The sequence below is a fragment of the Thunnus maccoyii genome, chromosome 4 (genome assembly GCF_910596095.1).
Source record: "Thunnus maccoyii chromosome 4, fThuMac1.1, whole genome shotgun sequence".
NCBI lineage: Eukaryota > Metazoa > Chordata > Actinopteri > Scombriformes > Scombridae > Thunnus > Thunnus maccoyii.
In genome coordinates, this window is record NC_056536.1 from 2,190,657 (window position 1) to 2,209,037 (window position 18,381).

Below are 18,381 nucleotides of genomic sequence, written 5' to 3' on the forward strand. Positions count from 1 at the left end.
TTATTTTATATTGATATTATTGATATTATCTTTTTGCTCTTCCTAATCTTTCTATATACAGCACTATATTAAGTTGTTTTTTTAAAATATGGATTGGATTAAGGCCTCTTCTGTTCAAACTCAAGTACCACCCCTTAGTTGCACTTCTCCAGTTAATGGACCAAATATGGTGTCACCCATGTCCCTTATTGGAAACTCCCCGTGTCTGGGACAACGACTGGCCTGAAGCCACATGCCCAACCCATCTTTGTAGGTGCCCCATTGGCTGATATGTGTCTGGATGTACATGATTGGTTGTCTTATATATATATATATTTTAGCTTCATACTTCCTCTATTTAAATGTTGTTTGTAATGTGTTTCATGATGACCCAGATGAAGGCCACAAGCTGAAACGCGTTGGTCTAACAGTAAAGTTGTTCTATATATTACAAACTGTTGCTGGAGTTCAAATGTCTTCAAATTCTTCTTACTTAGATCCCAAAGTTTCAAAAGATGCCAGACATGAAAATGTGTGTAAAATGACGCAGCAGACATATAGAATGTGATGAAATACTAATATAGCTCTGATGACAGCTTGAACGAGCTGATGAGGATTGTATGATACTTTCAGATCCAGTTATTAACACAGGAGCTACATCCCTATTTCCTTATTTGATCGTTCATTCATTAGAAAGATTTTTTTTTCATCATCGTCATTTCCCCCGTTAACTTTTATTATGGATAAAATTTAAGTCAGGTTTAGTCTGTCCGTCCAAATTACAACAGTCTGGCTAAAAATCTCTGCCATGATGACATCGCCCTCGGATACCCATTCTTCGTCGCACCACAAGGCACACTGGGTAATGTAGGCCCAGCAAGGGCCCTCCCCTCTACGCCAAAACAGTGACAGGAAGTTGAAACTGAAAACCGGGGACACTGAAAAATTACTGACAGCATAAAAAAAAAATGCGTCACTGAAAAAAGACACATGAAGCAAAAATCTGAAGAATGACATTGGAAAACACATCATCATGCAAAAAATATCAAAATAAAATCATAAAATTGTAAGATTGTAATTTTTTAATGTTTGTGTTTTATTTTTCAGTGCCAATACAACGTTTTCAATACTAACGTTTTCTTTTTCAGTTCAGGTTTTGTTTTGAATACCGAATTTTATTTTCAATGCCAAAATGTAAATGTCACTCTGCTGGCCCCAAAGTCCTGTACGCCAGCAAGTAAACAACTGACCCGACGCACCAGTTGGTTTGTTACACAGAACCTCAGATTTATATTCATAATTACTGAAATCAGTTGAAACACTTCTGACCAAACGCACTTGACTGCAGGGCAGCGCCGCAGCATATGAATCAAAGTTCCCACCTGTCCACAACCAGCTTGGGTCTATTTTTAAGAGCACACAAGCTTTCTCTTATGAAATAACACTGATGTTATCATCAAGGTTGTTTTCTGAGACCTGACAAATCTGCCTCCCAAAACAACTGTTTTAGTCTGTGTCAGAGTCCTCATGATGAGTTCAACTTTGACTCTCTGTGTGCACAGAAGAGCAGGATTTGTGACATCACAACTAGTTTGGAGCCATCGTGGTCCAGTTTTCAATTTACACAAGTGTGATGCGGAAACTTGAAGCCTCCAGTACACAAACACTGAGAATGAACTTTACACTGAAGTAGGAGACGTTTGGTTTCCAGCTGGATATTCACTGATTGTGAATGATTTAATAAGAGAAAAGAGCAAATGTCATTTCAAGAATTCTTTAGATGTCACAAAACATGTCTGGAGGGGATCTTTACACATCATTACTAAATTATTAATATTCTAAATACTAATAAATGTTACAATAATGCTGAATACAGTTGTCTATTTAAACCATTTATGCTATATGTAGTGTTCATATATCAGTACATGCCTCATTTTATACTGTCTCTTGCATTTAAAAAAATTGCAAATTGATGTGATCTATGACTTTACTTGATTATCTATAAATAGCTCTTATACTTAAGAGTTTCATAAACAATCCCATAGACATTATTTCCAGTTATATCTCAGCTTCTTATACAATACTAACTGTTGATATTTCAAAAATCACAGTATTGCACACTGATGAACTGTCCATAGACGTGGTCAGAACAGCCCTGTAAGCATCTATCCCAAAGCAAGGCTGAATTCAGTTGTCGTCATAGAAACCGCTCCCCACAGTCCACTGACTGATACATCTTCTGAGCTCCAAGGACTGAAGTCGGCTTCTGCAACACTAACATCTGCCTGGGATCCATGTAAACAACACTGTAACACACAGCGTGTGGTGTCTGAGCGGTTCAGTCTTGAGCTTCATTCTATAACGTCTGATGGAGTCCCATCACAAACTCCTGGTAAAACGGCTCTGAAAAGAAAAAGCACATGAAGTTTCTTTAAAAATTATGTTATTTTGTTTTTACATTCATCTGCTGAAAGTAGAAAAGTTTCTCTGTGTTCACTAAAAAAAACTTTTTTTAGGGGCGGGTCTATGGGCATGATTAGTGATGTCACAACTAGTTTGAAAGCTAATTATGGTTCAGTATGCAACTTACATACAAGTGTGATGTGGAAACTGGAAGCCTCCAGTGCACAAACACTGAGAACGGACTTTTCAATGAAATAGGAGACATCTCGTGTCCAGCAGTTAAACTTTTAAAATGAAAAACATTTTGCATATTCATAGATGCTGGAATTTTTAATGAGGGAGAAGGAGGAGTTGCCATTGTAAGGATTTTAAAGTGGTAATTATACTTTTTTCCCTGGAAAAACCACATCAGACATGACAAGCAGAGTGTTCTTATATATCTTCATACATTTCTGGAGTCAACAGATATGATCATTTCTCTTAACATGTTATAGATCGCCACAAACCTCTATCAGGCTCAATAATTGAGTGTCTAATGAGGAAATCCAGGACCACCATGGCAGAGTTGGGTTTGAAGTCATCAGTGGCCAGTAGTTCCTTCACCTGGAACCAAGACAGACAGATTAGATCATACTCAGATTGTATTTTCTTGAAAGCTAAATCTCTGTTCTTCTAACGTCATTTCAAGGGAATACTTCTGAGAATATGACAAAAATACAAACCTTATCTATGGGCAGGAGGTAAAAATCTTGCACCTCTCCATCACCTATTCTGGGCTTGAACTGGAGAGGAAGTTCCAAATCAAAGACGAACTGGCTTTCTGCAAACACTCCCTCTTCATCCTCATAAGTGTAGCTAGAAAATGTATTGAAGTGGTTAGTTATGGAATCAAAAGAGGCTTGATTTTTTTACTTGTTTTTTGTAATATTAAAAGGGAAAGACAAACTTCCTGCAGAACTCTGAAGGAACCAGACCATGAGGTGGTCCTTCAGAGAACCTGAAGACCTCATCCAGTCCTGCCTTACAGAGACCAAAACTGTGCTGCCTTTAAGAGACTAAAGCTGGATTTATGCCCGGTACGAGGGGTTAAAGGGTTGAGGTTTGGATTTATAGTTGAGTGTTGTGATATTTCAACCACTGATATCACCACTGCAATGCTTGATGCACGTTCAAGTTTTTCAATTCAATTTTTATTTATATAGCGCCGAATCACAACAGAAGTTATCTCAGTGCACTATTACACATGATCAGGCTGTATCGCACCTTAATTACATTCTCTAAAGCAACTGTGATCACATTCTTTCATTTACTTTGGAACATGAGTGACGGTGGGAAGGTCCACTTTGTTTCATTGTTGAATATGAGACTATTCTGCGGGCTTGCCGTATTTAGGGAGTCGGCTGTGGCTTAGCAGGTAGAGTGGATTGTCACTAATCATAGGGTTGGTGGTTCAATCCCTGGCTCCTCTACGGAAGCCCTGAAAGGCAAGCGAGAACATTTTTTTTTCTGAAGATCCAATTCCTAAGTCTGATCTTAATTCTTTTCTCTCTTGTGTTCATGAGTTAAGAACAAGTGAAAAAAGGGTTTTGCCAGGATAATCTTTCAAAGTTCCATAAAAAAAAAAAAATTTAAAAAAATTAATCTGTGAAACAGGTGGAAAAAAAAAAGGTTTGCCGGGGATCATTTTTCTAAGTTTTTGGGGGTTTTTTGTTTTTTTTTTCACCTGTGAAAATTGGTGAAGAATTTGTTTTTTTGCCGGGATCATCAAGTTTTTTTTTTTGTTTTTTTTTTTTCATGTGTTAAAGTAGCAGGTAAATTTATTTGTTGATGTTGTTCTCTGTTGTAATACTCATTTCAGCCACAAGAGGGCAAAGTTTTTTGTTTTTGTTTTTTTCATCATCTGTGAAAGTAGCAGGTCAATACATTTTTTTTTTTAAATCAAGATTTTTCCAAGTGTTTGTTGTTGTAATACTCATTTCGGCCACAAGGGGCCACAAGTGCACCATCACCCTGTGTTCTAAATAGGACTGAAAGCATTAATGTTTTCTTCCAGGTGAGTTTTAATAGCTCCATACCCTCTAAACACAAGGTACATATAATATGTATTAGCAAGTTATGTAACATTACTGTCGCTGACGCTAATCTAAACCTCAAAAACAATACGTCAAAAATATTACAAATATCAAAATAAAAGAATAAACCTCACAAAATAGTGAATGTACAAAAGCAAAACAGTTCTACCTCTTAATAAGGTGACGTCACACTCTCTCTTACCTTCCTGACACACAGCCCTGCTCTAAAGTAGTTAACGAGCAGAGTTTCCCTACCGTCACCATGGTGAAAACCTCTTGAGAGACAATAATATGGACTGTCTAGAACCTCTGATGTGTGTGTGTGAAGGACAAACATATCAGCTTTGCCACTTATGTTGTGAATATTTCTGCCTGAGTCGACCCTCTTACTTACATATTCTACCTCATTCTGTTACACTGTTTCATTTAGCAAAATTTCTGACAGTTTCGCTAGCTTAATTGATTTACGGCTTAATTACTTTGTAGACCGAGTTACCTTATTATCAGTGTTGTTCATGCTAATGTAGGTTATTTAGGATGACGTAGTTACCCTGTTAACTGGTATATACGTATATATTATTGTGTGCTATTGATAGTAGTTCTGTATTGTTTTATTGGTGTATAGTTGTAGTTTTCCACATTGGACTGGCTTCAGAAACACGGACACACAGTACTTGTTATTAGATCCATTTACTGTCTGTTTGATTCTGCACATGAGAAAAGACTCTTTTCTATGAGTGTTGGTATCAAGCTTACCTTATTGTGGTTACAGGATGAGCCTTCTCAGCAAGGGCTGCTGGGATACATGCTTCTTCCTGACATTCTTTGACCAGAGTGTGTTTGATGCCGAGCCCAGCAGCCAGACCACCTGCTGCCTTCAGAGATACAACACATCAGCCCTCCTCGATTCTTTCTAGTCCTCTCATCAGCCAGTCAACAAGCAGCGCTTCAAGTGCATTTACAGCACTTATATACTTGATATCATTCAAAATGTTGAATTTAAAATGTTGTGCTATTCATTTAATTCATATATATTAACTCTTTACAGTATCTACCATGGCAGCATGTCTTGACAGTGTCACAGCTTGTGCTCACCACATTGTCCAGTAGTCCAGGATACGTCTGCTTTGTTGGGGAGCGTCTTGCCAGCCACATGTTGACTTCCCCGCTTTCACTAACAGTGTAGCCGTTAACATGGACTCCATACCGCTTCACTCCAAAAAGACCTGTTCAGTAACATCACGGTTAGTTCACAGGACACTAATAGTGATTAAAGTTTCCTTCGACCTGTTACTGTGAGCCCACACTTACTCGTAGCTGCTCTTTCCATCCACATCAAAGGAGGGTCTGAGAACTTCTGCATCACGTTGTACTTCTGAAAGATGAGAATACTTCAGATTTACTGAGAGTCATGTGCTGTCAGTGTGAACATGTAAAGTGAATTCAGGTATTAGGATGCAATTTTTAATCCACTGTATTAGATAGAAGACATAGATCCCAATTCCCTTATTAGATTGAAAACATGTTTCAATGTTCATTTGGGCTCCTGACTGTTGTTTAAAAGGACCAGTGTGTAGGATTTAGGGGGATCCTTGGGCAGAAATGGAATAAAATATTCATAAATATGTTTTAATTTGTGTATAATCCCATGGAAATAAGAATCATTGTGTATTTTCCTTACCTTACAATGAGCCCTTTATATCTACATAAGGAGCAGGTCCTCTTTCACGGAGCACGCCATGTTGCACCACCATGTTTCTAGAGAAGCCCAGAATAGACCAAGCAAACACTGGCTCTAGAGAAGGGAAGCCACTAAATCCTACACACTGGTCCTTTAAGACAGACTTGAAAAATTGTGAACCCGTCCTTCAACATTCAAAACGAATTTAATGGAAACCAAGACATCCATTTTCCAGGTTTGCTCCTCTGAATCAGTATTGAAGAGATACAAAATCAGATGCCATATTAGTAACGCAAGACTGGATTACCAGCCAAGCAAAGCTGGCAACTGCTCTGGAGCCCTAGACCCCCAGGGGCCCAAAAACACCTCGCTTAACTGTATGTCAGTTGGTTTAAGTCATTTGATTTTTATTCAGTATCAACTTAAACAGGTTCTGCATTATTATTGATGTTGTGGCCATGTATTATAATTTACATTTTGCTCACATGATGCATATTCCTTAATTAAATCGATTAAAATTAACTTGGCCCCATCAATGGGAACCAACCTTGATCCAATGCTACACAACATCATACTAGCAGCTGTGTGTGTGTGTGTGTGTGTGTGTGTGTGTGTGTGTGTGTGTGTCCTGTCTCACCTCATCTCTCCATCCCGTCAGGCAGCTCAGTGAGCCTTCTCCTCTCCAGGACGTCAGGACAGCGTCCACAGCCTCGGATCTCTTCCTAGCAGAGTCCAGCCTGTGATGCAGGGACACTGCGCCACCGTGCGGCGGACTGAACACGTCTGGATACCGCGTCAGCAGCGACGCTACATGCGGAGGGATCCAGCCGACCTGCGTCCCGTCTATCTCAAACCGAAAACATTTCGCTCGACCGGAGCCTGCGGGGAACAGTTGGTGATTGGTTACTATGCAAAACAATATCTCAGCCCGTCATGGCTACAAATTCACACAATACCTCTCGTCTAACTTTACCTGGTAAATAAAAGTTATTCATTCGGCGGAGGAGCCGGAGTATGTCTTCTGACCAGGCAGAGACTGCCATTTTAACTTCCAGTCAACGAGCCTCTTCACCTGCACTTCAAGAATCCGGATATGTTAACGTGTCGAAAAATAACTATCATAACAACACTGTATTATTATTTTCAACATGACGCCAGTCTCCTTACGCCTCCATGACGCTGGACTATGGATGTATAAAGACAACTGGATAGAAGAAGAGCGCCGGGCTTTAAAGCAAACTTGACATAGCGGCCAAACCGAGTAATTACGACGTTACGTGAAGCACACTGGCCCCAAAACAGTCTTCCCATAGGGGCAGCATTACGCCTCTCACTTAAAGTCTGCTGGAAATTCATTAGAAGAAGAAAACATCCATGGGAAGAAGACAGTGATAGAGAAGGATACATCCATTTAGTCCTGTGAAGATGAGATGTTTTCCATGAGTTGTGCTGGGCGGCTGTATCGTAAATTTAAAGGGGAGACCCCTCATCTGAAATGATGTATCAGCTGCGTTTAGCTTTTAGCTAGCAATATAACTAAGTTAAATGAACAGCTAGCTAGCAAACATCCTGTCAGGCTAACACTCAGTTTCCTCACGTTTTCTCTACAAGACGAGGCAACATCAGCGATATTTGAATAGAGTATCTAACGACTGTCAAAGACAATTAAGACCGAAAAGGTAGGATTAATTCAATGTGTCATATATTTACATTTCTATGTCTAATTTTAGCTGCGTTTGCCCCATCACGCCCCCTGTTGTCCTCGCGAGCTAAATACGAGGGTAAACCAAACTGCACTCAAAACTTACTAATTTAATTTGTTGTTGATGTATAGAAAGTATATTTGAAGCTACAATGTTGTAAGACATTATCAGGTGTGATATACTATTAATAAACTTTTCGGCATATATACCATAACAAAAGAATCGTTTTCTAGAACAAAAGTCAAACTTTTCCCACTTGATACTGTGGCTGTAGGGATCACAACATGCACTGTCTGAGTTGAGAAATTATTGAAGTTCCTTTTGTTATCCAGCCGTAATTATGTACTTACATTTAATTATCTAAAGCTAGTTATTCTTACTTTCAATTCTTAAAAGTCAGTTATTCAAGTCTGAGCCATGCTTTCTTTAGATTCAGATTTGTTGCACATTCTTGCTCGCTGCTCTCCTCAGTGTCTTTCAAACCCTCTTCCTTGCATTGACTCAACATTCTCCAATTTTATATGAATATTATTTACAATAACGACATATCTCTAAATGCCGTTGCTCCATTTTTTTTTGCTTTGAAGCTCCATCTGTCCACTATGGCTTCATCAGACGTCGGCATGCAAGAAATGAGTGAGGTTGTGATTGTTACCATACCGGGGTCGGTAAGCGAGGACCTTCCCTCAGTGGTGGAGGAGGATAAAGCCGTGCTGGTGACTGCAGAGCTGACCCCTCAGCCAGGGTTTGTGGTAACATGCACATACTGCACACACACAACTGTAGTGGTCATGCTCTGAGTTTTGGGGAGATTGTTCTGTTGCTCCTTTTGCTAAACTCAAACGTTGTTTCTGTGCCGTGTCTCCAGGGAAGACGTCCTCACAGTAGCACCAGTGGAAGCAGAAGCTGAAGTCAGCAGAACGGATTCCCTCTCAAAGGAAGAGGCAGTCATTGGTAATGTGACCTGCAGGCTTTTGCTACATGTTATATGATTGTGTATAAGTGAGGCGTTGAACTGATACCAGTTGGCATTAAAACAAGATGAACAACAGTTCTGTAGGCTTCCTTATTCAACCGCTCTAATAATGAGGATCTTGGGTTGGTGACATGATATTCTGTTTGTATGGTCAGCTGATGGAGACGGGTGTTTGAGGGTGTCTCTGTCTCTGCAGTGAAGTTAACTGAGGAGGTGGATGTGGAAGCTGATGTCTTCTACCCGATCACCTGTGGAGACGCCAAAGCCACGCTAGTCTGGAAGAAGTTTGTCTGCCCGGGGATCAATGTTAAATGTGTCCAGGTGTGCGTTGTCATTTTGAAAACATCATAAACATATTTCAAGTGACGTAAATAAGAATTAATCGAACGGTCAGCTCATGATTGATTTTGTTTCCTCTCTCATCAGTTCAACGAGCAGCTCATCAGCCCGAAGGAGTTTGTGTGTTTAGCAGGGAAGTCCACTCTGAAGGACTGGAAACGAGCCATCCGCCTCAACGGCACCATGCTCAGGTCTGGACTCCATAGCCTTCTTTTATATGCAACATTTATTTAAATAAACCTGTCTTTATTGTCTTGCATGTTTGAAGAAAGTTACATTTATAGCTCCTAGTTTGAACCCTCAGTTTATTGGTGTCCAGCAGCTCTGTTGATCTCTGTTGAAAAATGTCGATCACTGTTCCCCAAAGACCAAGACGACGTCCTCAAATGTCTTGTTTTGTCTCGACCGACAGTCCAGAGATATTCAGTCAACTGTCACAGAGGACTAAAGAAACCAGAGAATATTCACATTTAAGATGCTGGAATCAGAGAATTTGGACTTTTTTTCCTTAAAAAATTACTCAAAATGATTAATTGATTATTAAAATAGTTGGCAATAAATTCAATAGTTGGCAAGTAATCGATTAATTGACTAACCATTGCAGCTCTATAGTATTGCTACTTTTACTCCAATAAATAAATTCACTAAAATGAAAATATATATTTGTTACAGCCCAGCTCACTGGAGGAAGAGAAGCAACATTTTTAGAATTGATGATGGCTGTAATATCTCCCACTTGATGAAAATAACTACAGAAATGTCAACAAACCTGCAAAGCCACCGTTGTTAGGAGTTACATCTCAATAAAATTCAACACTAAAGCTTATTTTAGTTTCACTCAACAGTAGCCACTGTGGTCACAAGTCATAATTATGGGATAATGATAAATGCTCAAATGTCCTGCTACTGAGTCAGTTTGCAGACTGTAATGTCAGTTACACAACAATATCTGTCTACATTTTACTAAAATGAGTCACCATAAGCTGCTGGTCACACCAGACCAAATAAGACTGTATCAGCTAAACTCTGAGTGGAAACTTACTGTCTTGATTTATTGTAACAGAGCTGATTGAGTTCATTCAGAATGAGCTGGACACTAACACTAGAAATATGTAAGACCATAAACAAGCTAATTCAGGCTATTTATATGTTGTGACTATAAGATAAACAGGCTGTTCTTCATGTCCTCCCGCCACTGTGTGAACGCAGAATGCAAATATTTAGGATGTAATGTTTAGCATCTTAGCATGCTTCTAACACACTAACATTAAAGGTAAAGTCAGAAATTCTAATCCAATACACTTTTAGTCAAATTGTGTGCACTGAAAAAAAATCTGATGTTAATACATAGCAGTGTTTCTGTAAGTGGGCAGGACGAGCCACACAACACTGCTCTGGCCAATCAGGAGCAGGGGGCATTCACACCTTGTGAAGTTTCCTCGTCTCTGTGGATATCTGAGGCCTCTTTAGCTTGATTGGGACATACTGGGCCTCTCACACAAATGAATGAGGCTTCATTTGGGTAGATCAGATGTTTTTAATTCTATCAGTGTCATCTACATATTTTACTATTTCATAGCTACATATCAACATTTTCCTCCTTATATAGAGAGATTTTCTTGGTTGAAGTAATACAACATTGTTTAATATTTAAAATGACTTTCCTTTGTGTGGTCTCACACACCATCTTATGGCCTATGTGTCAGTTTTATGGCGTAAGAGGTTTTGTTTAAATGTCAGCTAAAAGAGATTCTCCGGCTGACTTTCCTCTGTTGGAGTTTCCACCTCTGACTCCTCCGTGTCTCGCTGTCGTCATGGAGAGTTCTCACCAGGCAAATGGAAAGTAGTCCACTACATGCCAGATGCTGTGTGAATTGAGGAAATCATCAGGCTGATTGTGCCTCTCCTCTCTGTTTTATCACTACCTTGTGATTTAGGCTGATTACATGGATTCCTTAAACTATATTCCTGTCAGAAGATGTTGGTGATGATGATGATAATGATGCGTAGTGTTACAGGATGCTCATCTGAGAGGCAGAGACAAACAAAACATGAACGGTCATCCAGGTTATTTATTTTGTATTTCAATTCATTTATCGTGATTCCACCTCTTCCCTCCTTTCAATGGGTGATATGTAATTCACAAATACGCCTCAGGGAGGCGCTGTTCCCTCAGACATGGTGTCAGTAAACAGAAGTCGTGTATCCTGATGCCTCCTAAAGTCCCGTCATCACATTTCATTCCTCAGGAAGATCATGGACTCAGGTGAGCTGGACTTCTACCAGCACACAAAGGTCTGCTCCAACACCTGCCGCAGCACCAAGATAGACCTCGTCGGGACCAAAGTGTCCATCAGCAGCGACCAGTCTGCTGAACTGGTTCCTGCCACCCCATCATCAGCTAACTGTAAGTCACACAAGCTCAGGCATCACACTGTGGAAAAATGCCGTATCAGTCAGGACGAGCCCCCAAGAGAATTATTGTTGTCACATACTTGGATAAATTCTCACACTGGTCTGAGTCTAGTGATGTGGTTTAGTGAGTGTTGTGTTTGTGTTTAGTGAACGGAGCAGCAGCCTCGTTTCCAGAGGTGCCAGAGGAAACTTCAGAGTGGGTCACAGCCATCGGAGGTGATCAGGAACCTGCATACACACACGAAGCATCACTAAGAATGAACTGGTAGAGTAGAGTGAAGTGATGTTTACGATGTGTGTGTGTGTGTGTGTGTGTGTGTGTGTGTGTGTCCAGAGGACTCTGTGGCGTTCTGGCGTGGGGTAAAGGAGGCGGGGCTGCTGGAGGAGGTGGTGGAGGACTTCCAGAGGGAGCTGCAGGAGGTGTTGAAGGGGCTGCAGGAGAGGGTGTGTGACCCACCGCTACAGGTCAAAGGTCAGAAACACACACAGAGGTGGAGGTTAACAAATAACTTCCATATGTAAAAAGAAACCCAAAAGTTTCAAACCCCCCAACTGAATCCAGCACTTCAACATTACCTCGAACACACATCATAAAAAATGATCTCCAACCGTGTCAATATCTCCAACATATTACAACAAGAATGTTTAACTTAGCATAAATAACAGAAAAGATACGCTTATATTTGCACTCTGAATGTCCTCACTGCTTTACTGCAACCAGCAGAGCAGAACATCTACAGTCAGCAGGTCTCTACTGGCCACGCGGAGGGCTGAGTGTGAAGCTTTAGAGGGACTTCTGCACAGATTGGATTTTTTTGAGACAAAGGTGGCAAAGGCTGGAGAGCGTACGTAGTGCAGCACACACAGTGACACATCTTTGGAGTGTCGTCCACTTAAGTGAACGACACTCCAAACAAACTAAACAGGAACTTAACATCCTCACTTCACACTCCAAAATACTGTTCTAATACAGTTTTTATTAGCTGCAATCAAGTCATTATTTCATTATTTCGTTCTGTTGTCTGACAACAGCAACAGAAAACGATGTCAATGAGAACAACTAACAACAACAGTGTGTGACGTCAGAGAGCAGGAGGGGACTGACAGGATGTTGAACGAGCCGACACTCAGCAGAGCAGCAGGCTGTCTGTAGTGAACCAGTCATAATCAGCTGTGAGGCAGTGAGATCTTCTGATTCTTCTTACTTTCTCTGTGATTTATAATTTTAAATGTCAACATAGTGGCCAATCACACAGCTGTCATTAACCTGTATTTAAGTTTGATTTGTTAGTTGAGTTTTGTTGTTTTTTTGTGTTTCTGTTGTTTTGGTGTTATTGTGTGAATGAAGGTTTTTACCAGAATGTCTTCGACAGACGCGTAGATATATGTTGTTTTCACATGGAAACTGCAACAGCAATCCAACTACTACTACTTCTTCATTTCCTCTCTCCTCACATGTTTTTCTCACGTCCTCAGTGGAAGGGAAAGATGCAGGTGAGGGAAATGTGGATAAAGTTAAGGGAATTGTCTGGCCCCTACGGTGGGTGGAAGAAATTAAACAGGATAAAGTAGCAGTTTATTAAACAGGTCCATCTTCATCACATCTGACCGAACTCCATCCACTGAGGAAGACCATTTGACACGGCTGAAAGCGCTGTAAAAAGCTAGTGTGTGGACCTTTAGTTGGGATTTTTTTTTTTTTTGTCAAAGCTTTTTCCAAGAATGAAGTTTGAAGTATCAGCCTCGGTTCAATTTCCTGTGGAGTTTATTACAGGAAATGATGCTTAATGATCCCCTCTAGACATATTTAAAAAGATAAAATACTCAGCTTTGAATAATGAATCAATCAATATTTGCAATGTCACATATTAATATGTACACACCTTCTACTTAGATTTAAGATAAACTTTCCTCCTTCAGCAGATAAATGTGAGAACAAACTGCACATAAATCATTCTGCTGTTACATTCTGTTGTTACAGCTTTGATGTATTTAACATGAATTGTTTATTTTGTCAGATGCTGTTTTGCTCAACAACATTGTGCAGAACTTTGGGATGTTGGACCTGGTGAAGAAGGTTCTGGCCAGTCACAAGAGCCAGATGGACCGTTACAGAGAGCAGTACACTCGCAGTCTGGCCGGTCAGTGTTCCTACACTGATGTTTATGTGTAGCTGTAGAGAAATGAACCAGTATCCGTCTGTATGAAGGCGTCTTAGTTGGTGTTTGTAGGTATTGATGAGATGTTCTGTTCACTTGCAGCTCTGGAGCAGCAGTGTGATGAGCACAGGAAGCGAGCCAAAGAGCTAAAGAGCAAATCCCAGCACCTCAACAACGTCCTGATGACCCTCACCCCAGTCCCTGCGCCCCCTGCGCCCAAACGCCCCCGGCTGACCCGCGCCATCTCTGGCCCCGCTTCGGTCAACGCCACTCCCACACAGATCACGCTGCCTCTCAACCAGCTGACCGCGCTGCCGCTCGGCAAGGTGCTGACTATGGCGGGAGCCCAGGCCGGCACCAACCTGGGCGGGTACACCCTGCTGACCTCCCCGCTCGCTGGGTCAGAGCTGGCAGCCGATGCCTCCAACCTAACTGTGCTGTCCACAGCGGCAGGACAGGAGGGCGCGCCCGGTGCCAGCGGCTCTGCGGCCTCCACGGCCTTCGTTAAGGTGGTTGGACCTCAGTACCAGCTGGTGACGCTGCCGGCCACGCTGCAGAGCCTGGCCACCACACAGAACACCACCATCTCACAGCCCGTCAGCAGCATCAGTGTGGTGGACGCCACGGTAACCGCTGTGGATGATTTGCTAGAGGAAGGACAAGCTGACGGTGATGAGGAAGGTCAGCCAGAAGAGGTTAAATAGTCAAACGGGGAGCAGCTGTTGTCTCCAGTGTCCACTGTGTTATATCAGGGTTTGTTTGGTTCCTGGACTGAATGTGCATTTCCTGTGATGCACTCTCACTTGTAAATGTCTTTAGACTTTTAAGATACCTGAATGGCCTTTGGTGTCAGCAGTCTGTATTTCATTTGTGAATTTACTGTAAATATGCTGTATTTGTATCTAATATATCTGATACAGCTGTTTCTGTATGGATGTGTTCCATTTAGGCTGTAAAAAAAAAAGTACTGTGCAGTTTGGTAATAAATGCTCCGTTTTCAAGAACAAATTGAACATCACATTACATACATTACATATTCATGTCTTCATAAGTGAGTGAGTGACTTAGACATTGAAATAAGGACACACTGAGACATGGACTCAATATGTAGTACCTGCTTTTCTCATTGGTTTGGTCCGAAGTAAGTAAAGACACATTCTAAATTTCATCAAAATCTTAACTCAGGGTCCACTTCTTTGGTTTTTCTCGGGCCTTACAACCACATCTCAGGGTCTTAATCAGCGTATGGAGTTTGCTCAGTTGTCATGTGTGCCACTAGATTGTAAATTCATCACAAAGATTATAAAAAAGAGTGATGGGCCAGTGTTGAGGACATATTGGTATTAAGATTTTCCATGTAAATATATGTCATAAATTGACAGTTTTTATTGTATATGTTGCATTTAAGTGCTCATCAGGTCAGCTGGAATAATGCCTTGCTCTGGTGTGCTGTGTTTGTAATTTGATTAAACATTTTGAAACATTATTTGATGGGTAATAGTGCAGAAGACACCTGAAATAATAGGGTCACGATTTTTCAATTGTCTTGAAACATCAGTCAGGTGTCCGTATGAACAGTGAAAGAGGTTTTCCTCGCTGTAATCATTCCTCCTGTTCATACTGGATATTAAAAGATCCTTCAAATGTGCTTTCAGTGTAAGTGATGGAGGCCAAAATCATCATCTACAGTCTGCAGTACTTCATCAAGCATTAAGCATATAGAATATGAATAATGAAGAACAGCCTACATGATGAAACCATCAGAACACACCGCCGCGTCTGTGTTGATGAAACAATAGCAGATGTGACTTCATTCGGCCACAAGATGGCGCAACAATATTAGTTATTGCTCATTCTTCATCTGGTTTGTTGGGAATGCCTTTCATCTTTATCTCAGCTCGTCAGGTTCCTTTGCACAATACTTTGATTTTTCGATCACGGGGAGATAATGAATTTGTAACTAATTGTCTCGTTGTATCAGAAGGACAGTTTAGATTTATGGACACAGACTAACGAGAAAACAGTAAAAGTCATTTTGGATGTTGCCTTGTGTTAAATTATCTGATAGAAATAGCAGAAAATTGATGACTGTTGGGAAAATGTTAATTATAATAGGTCCTATTGGTTTAAATGAATCGGACTGTGAAAGGTTAGAGTTTTATTTGCATTTTGCTGATTTAGTTTCCTTCCGTTTTTTAGTGGTATGGTTGTGAAAGTCGCACCGAATTCCTCAAAATTTCTGATTATTATTTTTTTTCTTATCTGCAAACTCTTTAAAATACATTTGTCAGTCATGAGAAATATTAGCTTTGTGTATTTGATGTATGTCGAATCAAAGAGCGACATGTAGACATTTAGCAATGATGTTCATGAGTCTGTCGAGAAGAACGAAATATAAAATTATTCCTAATTTCCGGATGGAGTTGTAATCAGCCGCACAAATACGATTCCCTTTGAAGTTTTTGGACAAACAGTAAAGTGTTTTTATTCATGGTTGTATTAAACAAGCATCCTTTATTGAACGATAGACGATGATGCTAATAACACAAAAATGAAGAGTTGTTACACAGAAGGCAACCGAGTAGGAGGCTATAAGCATGATAGGCAGGCATATGATCATTTTCTGGATAAATGGTGGCATTTCAAGTGAACCTGCACAAGTTCATTCTAGTTTCTCTTTTTCTGCAGGGTTCATTTATTGGCTCAAGTCATCATAGGAATAACTGGGCTCCTCGACTGAGCGCACAGAGATTTTGAAGTGGCGGCGCAGAAAGCCTCCGTACCGCTTGTCCCACTTCAGGTTGTTCAACTTTGGTCGGATCCTCCTCATGAAGCCCCCGTAACGCTTCTGCAGCTCCTCGGGCTCCTGGCTCTCCTGCTCCACGGAGCTACTCCTCTTTGACTTGGGGCCGAATTTGCGTAAAAAGCCGCCGTAACGTTTAACATAACTGCGGAGCATCTGATCCTCGGGAGCATCGCTTGTGTCCTCCGGCGCGTCGACATCTCTCTCCCCGAGCTTCTTCAACAAGTCCTCGTATTTCTTGGGCAACGCGGCGGCCTTCACAATATAATTGTCGCGCCACGGAGAGGTGAAGATTTTGTTCTTGTTCTTGTCGATCCTCTTGATGAAACCGCCGTAGCGTTTGACCAGGTCGGCTTGCTGGCTCTCTTCCTCCTCCGCAGCTTCATCCTGGCTGAAGTCCGCCAGCTCCGGAGCGTGTCCGCAGCTCTCCAGCTGCCCCTCACAGCCCGCTCTGCACGACTGCAGGACACACAGACACAAGAGTGTGAAAGCAACCGGCATCTGTGCGCACATGGGCTTTCAACACAGTGAGCTCCATGGAATTTTTTTGTTTGCTGAAGACTTTTCTACAGACTGGCATCAATTTCAGACAACTACACCAATATCTGAATATCGATTTCTAGCTTAAAATTCCCCCTCAGTAGCTTTGAAATGATTATACCACACATTTGCCCACAGCTTTATTAATATGGTATCTGGGACTGAAAAATTACACAGCCCTATAATATGGGAATAATATAGTATATTCCCATTTTCAACTCATATTCAGCCTGACATATTCTGTATCTTAACTTTAAGATTTGTGAATTTAGAAGTAACTTAATGATAAAATAACAGTAGAATAAAGTTACGTTGGAGAGACAAATTAGTATTTTGAGTTCAGAAATCATCCCAATTCCTCATTAGTCCTCTGCTGCCTTATTTTGACATTTAAAAAAAAACGAAAACGCCAAAACTACTCCAACCAGCATCAGTTCCCTCCCTGCCTCTAATAAATGAGCTCCAGGTAAAGTTGCCTCTGGTCTTACCAGGCTGCTGAAGGCGGCGTCGGGGCTGAGGATCTGCTGCGCGCATTTCCGACACTGTGAAGAACAATCTGTGTGGATGGAGGGCGGCAAGCTCAGCATCAGCACCAGGACATACCACTCCATTCTTCACCAGATCCCTGACACACACACACACACACACACACACACACACACACATACACAAACAAAAACCCACAATGATGAAAATATCTTATTTCTTCAAAACAGTTTGAACTTAGCCTATTTTAATAACTATTTTACTGATCATGTAGAGCCGTGCGCAATGTGCGTAATCGTACATTGGTTTATCACCCGTGTTTCTTTCACTATTTTATCCAATACAAAGCAAAAAAAAAAGTGTGCACTAAGTCAGAGTAAAGTGCTGAGTCTGTACCTCAGGAGTTGGACAGATACTTCCAGGCGTGTTAGACTCGCAGAGTTGCATCTACCACCAAATGGAAACTCGCTGTCCTCCCTCTGACACTTGTGTTTCTCCTGTGTGGCTCGTCGTCTTTCTTTTTATCGCAGGAGTCTTGTCTGTGTCACCGCAGCATCACAGCAGCTTCTATCAGCGGACCAATGGGAGGGAAATATACTGCGTGAATAATAATCCCACCGCCTCCCCGCTTCAGGAGATTTTAACAACGCCCACGCGGAGAAGGTATAGGAGCAGCAGTTCATCCCATCAGCATATCATCATCATCATCATCATCATCATCATCATCATCATCATCATCATTCCATCTTGGCGTCTTTTTCAGAGAGACTGAAAGAAAGTATAATATATGAGGGAGAATGAGGAATTTGAATTCAAATATAAACA

General features: G+C 41.1%; 3 protein-coding genes across 3 annotated transcripts; 1 reads left to right on the forward strand and 2 right to left on the reverse strand.

Moving 5' to 3' along the window:
- Positions 1-1,660: 1,660 nt before the first annotated feature.
- Positions 1,661-7,361, reverse strand: tpk2 (thiamin pyrophosphokinase 2). The gene is made up of 8 exons (XM_042409586.1): positions 7,109-7,361; positions 6,773-7,014; positions 5,766-5,829; positions 5,550-5,680; positions 5,211-5,329; positions 3,105-3,237; positions 2,889-2,985; positions 1,661-2,382 (listed from the first exon to the last, which is right to left on the reverse strand). Exons 1-8 carry the CDS (start codon positions 7,176-7,178, stop codon positions 2,336-2,338), a joined length of 903 nt encoding a protein of 300 aa, XP_042265520.1. The 5' UTR covers positions 7,179-7,361; the 3' UTR covers positions 1,661-2,335.
- A 131-nt stretch (positions 7,362-7,492) lies between these two features.
- gmeb2 (glucocorticoid modulatory element binding protein 2) lies at positions 7,493-15,211 on the forward strand. The gene is made up of 10 exons (XM_042409585.1): positions 7,493-7,814; positions 8,426-8,583; positions 8,707-8,792; positions 9,011-9,135; positions 9,241-9,344; positions 11,403-11,560; positions 11,716-11,784; positions 11,903-12,040; positions 13,587-13,709; positions 13,830-15,211. The coding sequence occupies exons 2-10, from the start codon at positions 8,441-8,443 to the stop codon at positions 14,429-14,431; spliced, it is 1,548 nt and encodes a 515-aa protein (XP_042265519.1). The 5' UTR covers positions 7,493-7,814; positions 8,426-8,440; the 3' UTR covers positions 14,432-15,211.
- Positions 15,212-16,242: 1,031 nt separating this feature from the next.
- Positions 16,243-18,307, reverse strand: pdyn (prodynorphin). Its single transcript, XM_042409846.1, has 3 exons — positions 17,953-18,307; positions 17,559-17,695; positions 16,243-16,989 (listed from the first exon to the last, which is right to left on the reverse strand). Exons 2-3 carry the CDS (start codon positions 17,679-17,681, stop codon positions 16,423-16,425), a joined length of 690 nt encoding a protein of 229 aa, XP_042265780.1. The 5' UTR covers positions 17,682-17,695; positions 17,953-18,307; the 3' UTR covers positions 16,243-16,422.
- Positions 18,308-18,381: the final 74 nt, after the last annotated feature.

Bases quoted from the DNA above. Each gene is read 5' to 3' on its own strand.
- tpk2 (XM_042409586.1), bottom strand. From the start codon at position 7,178: ATGGCAGTCTCTGCCTGGTCAGAAGACATACTCCGGCTCCTCCGCCGA. The intron at 5,681-5,765 runs GTAAGTGTGGGC...GTTACTGAACAG, and splicing joins GATGGAAAGAGCAGCTACGA to GTCTTTTTGGAGTGAAGCGG. The intron at 2,986-3,104 runs GTTTGTATTTTT...TCTTGGTTCCAG, and splicing joins ACCTCCTGCCCATAGATAAG to GTGAAGGAACTACTGGCCAC.
- gmeb2 (XM_042409585.1), top strand. From the start codon at position 8,441: ATGGCTTCATCAGACGTCGGCATGCAAGAAATGAGTGAGGTTGTGATT. The intron at 11,561-11,715 runs GTAAGTCACACA...GTTTGTGTTTAG, and splicing joins CACCCCATCATCAGCTAACT to TGAACGGAGCAGCAGCCTCG. The intron at 12,041-13,586 runs GTCAGAAACACA...TTATTTTGTCAG, and splicing joins CCCACCGCTACAGGTCAAAG to ATGCTGTTTTGCTCAACAAC.
- pdyn (XM_042409846.1), bottom strand. From the start codon at position 17,681: ATGGAGTGGTATGTCCTGGTGCTGATGCTGAGCTTGCCGCCCTCCATC. The intron at 16,990-17,558 runs GTAAGACCAGAG...TGTGTCCTGCAG, and splicing joins ACGCCGCCTTCAGCAGCCTG to TCGTGCAGAGCGGGCTGTGA.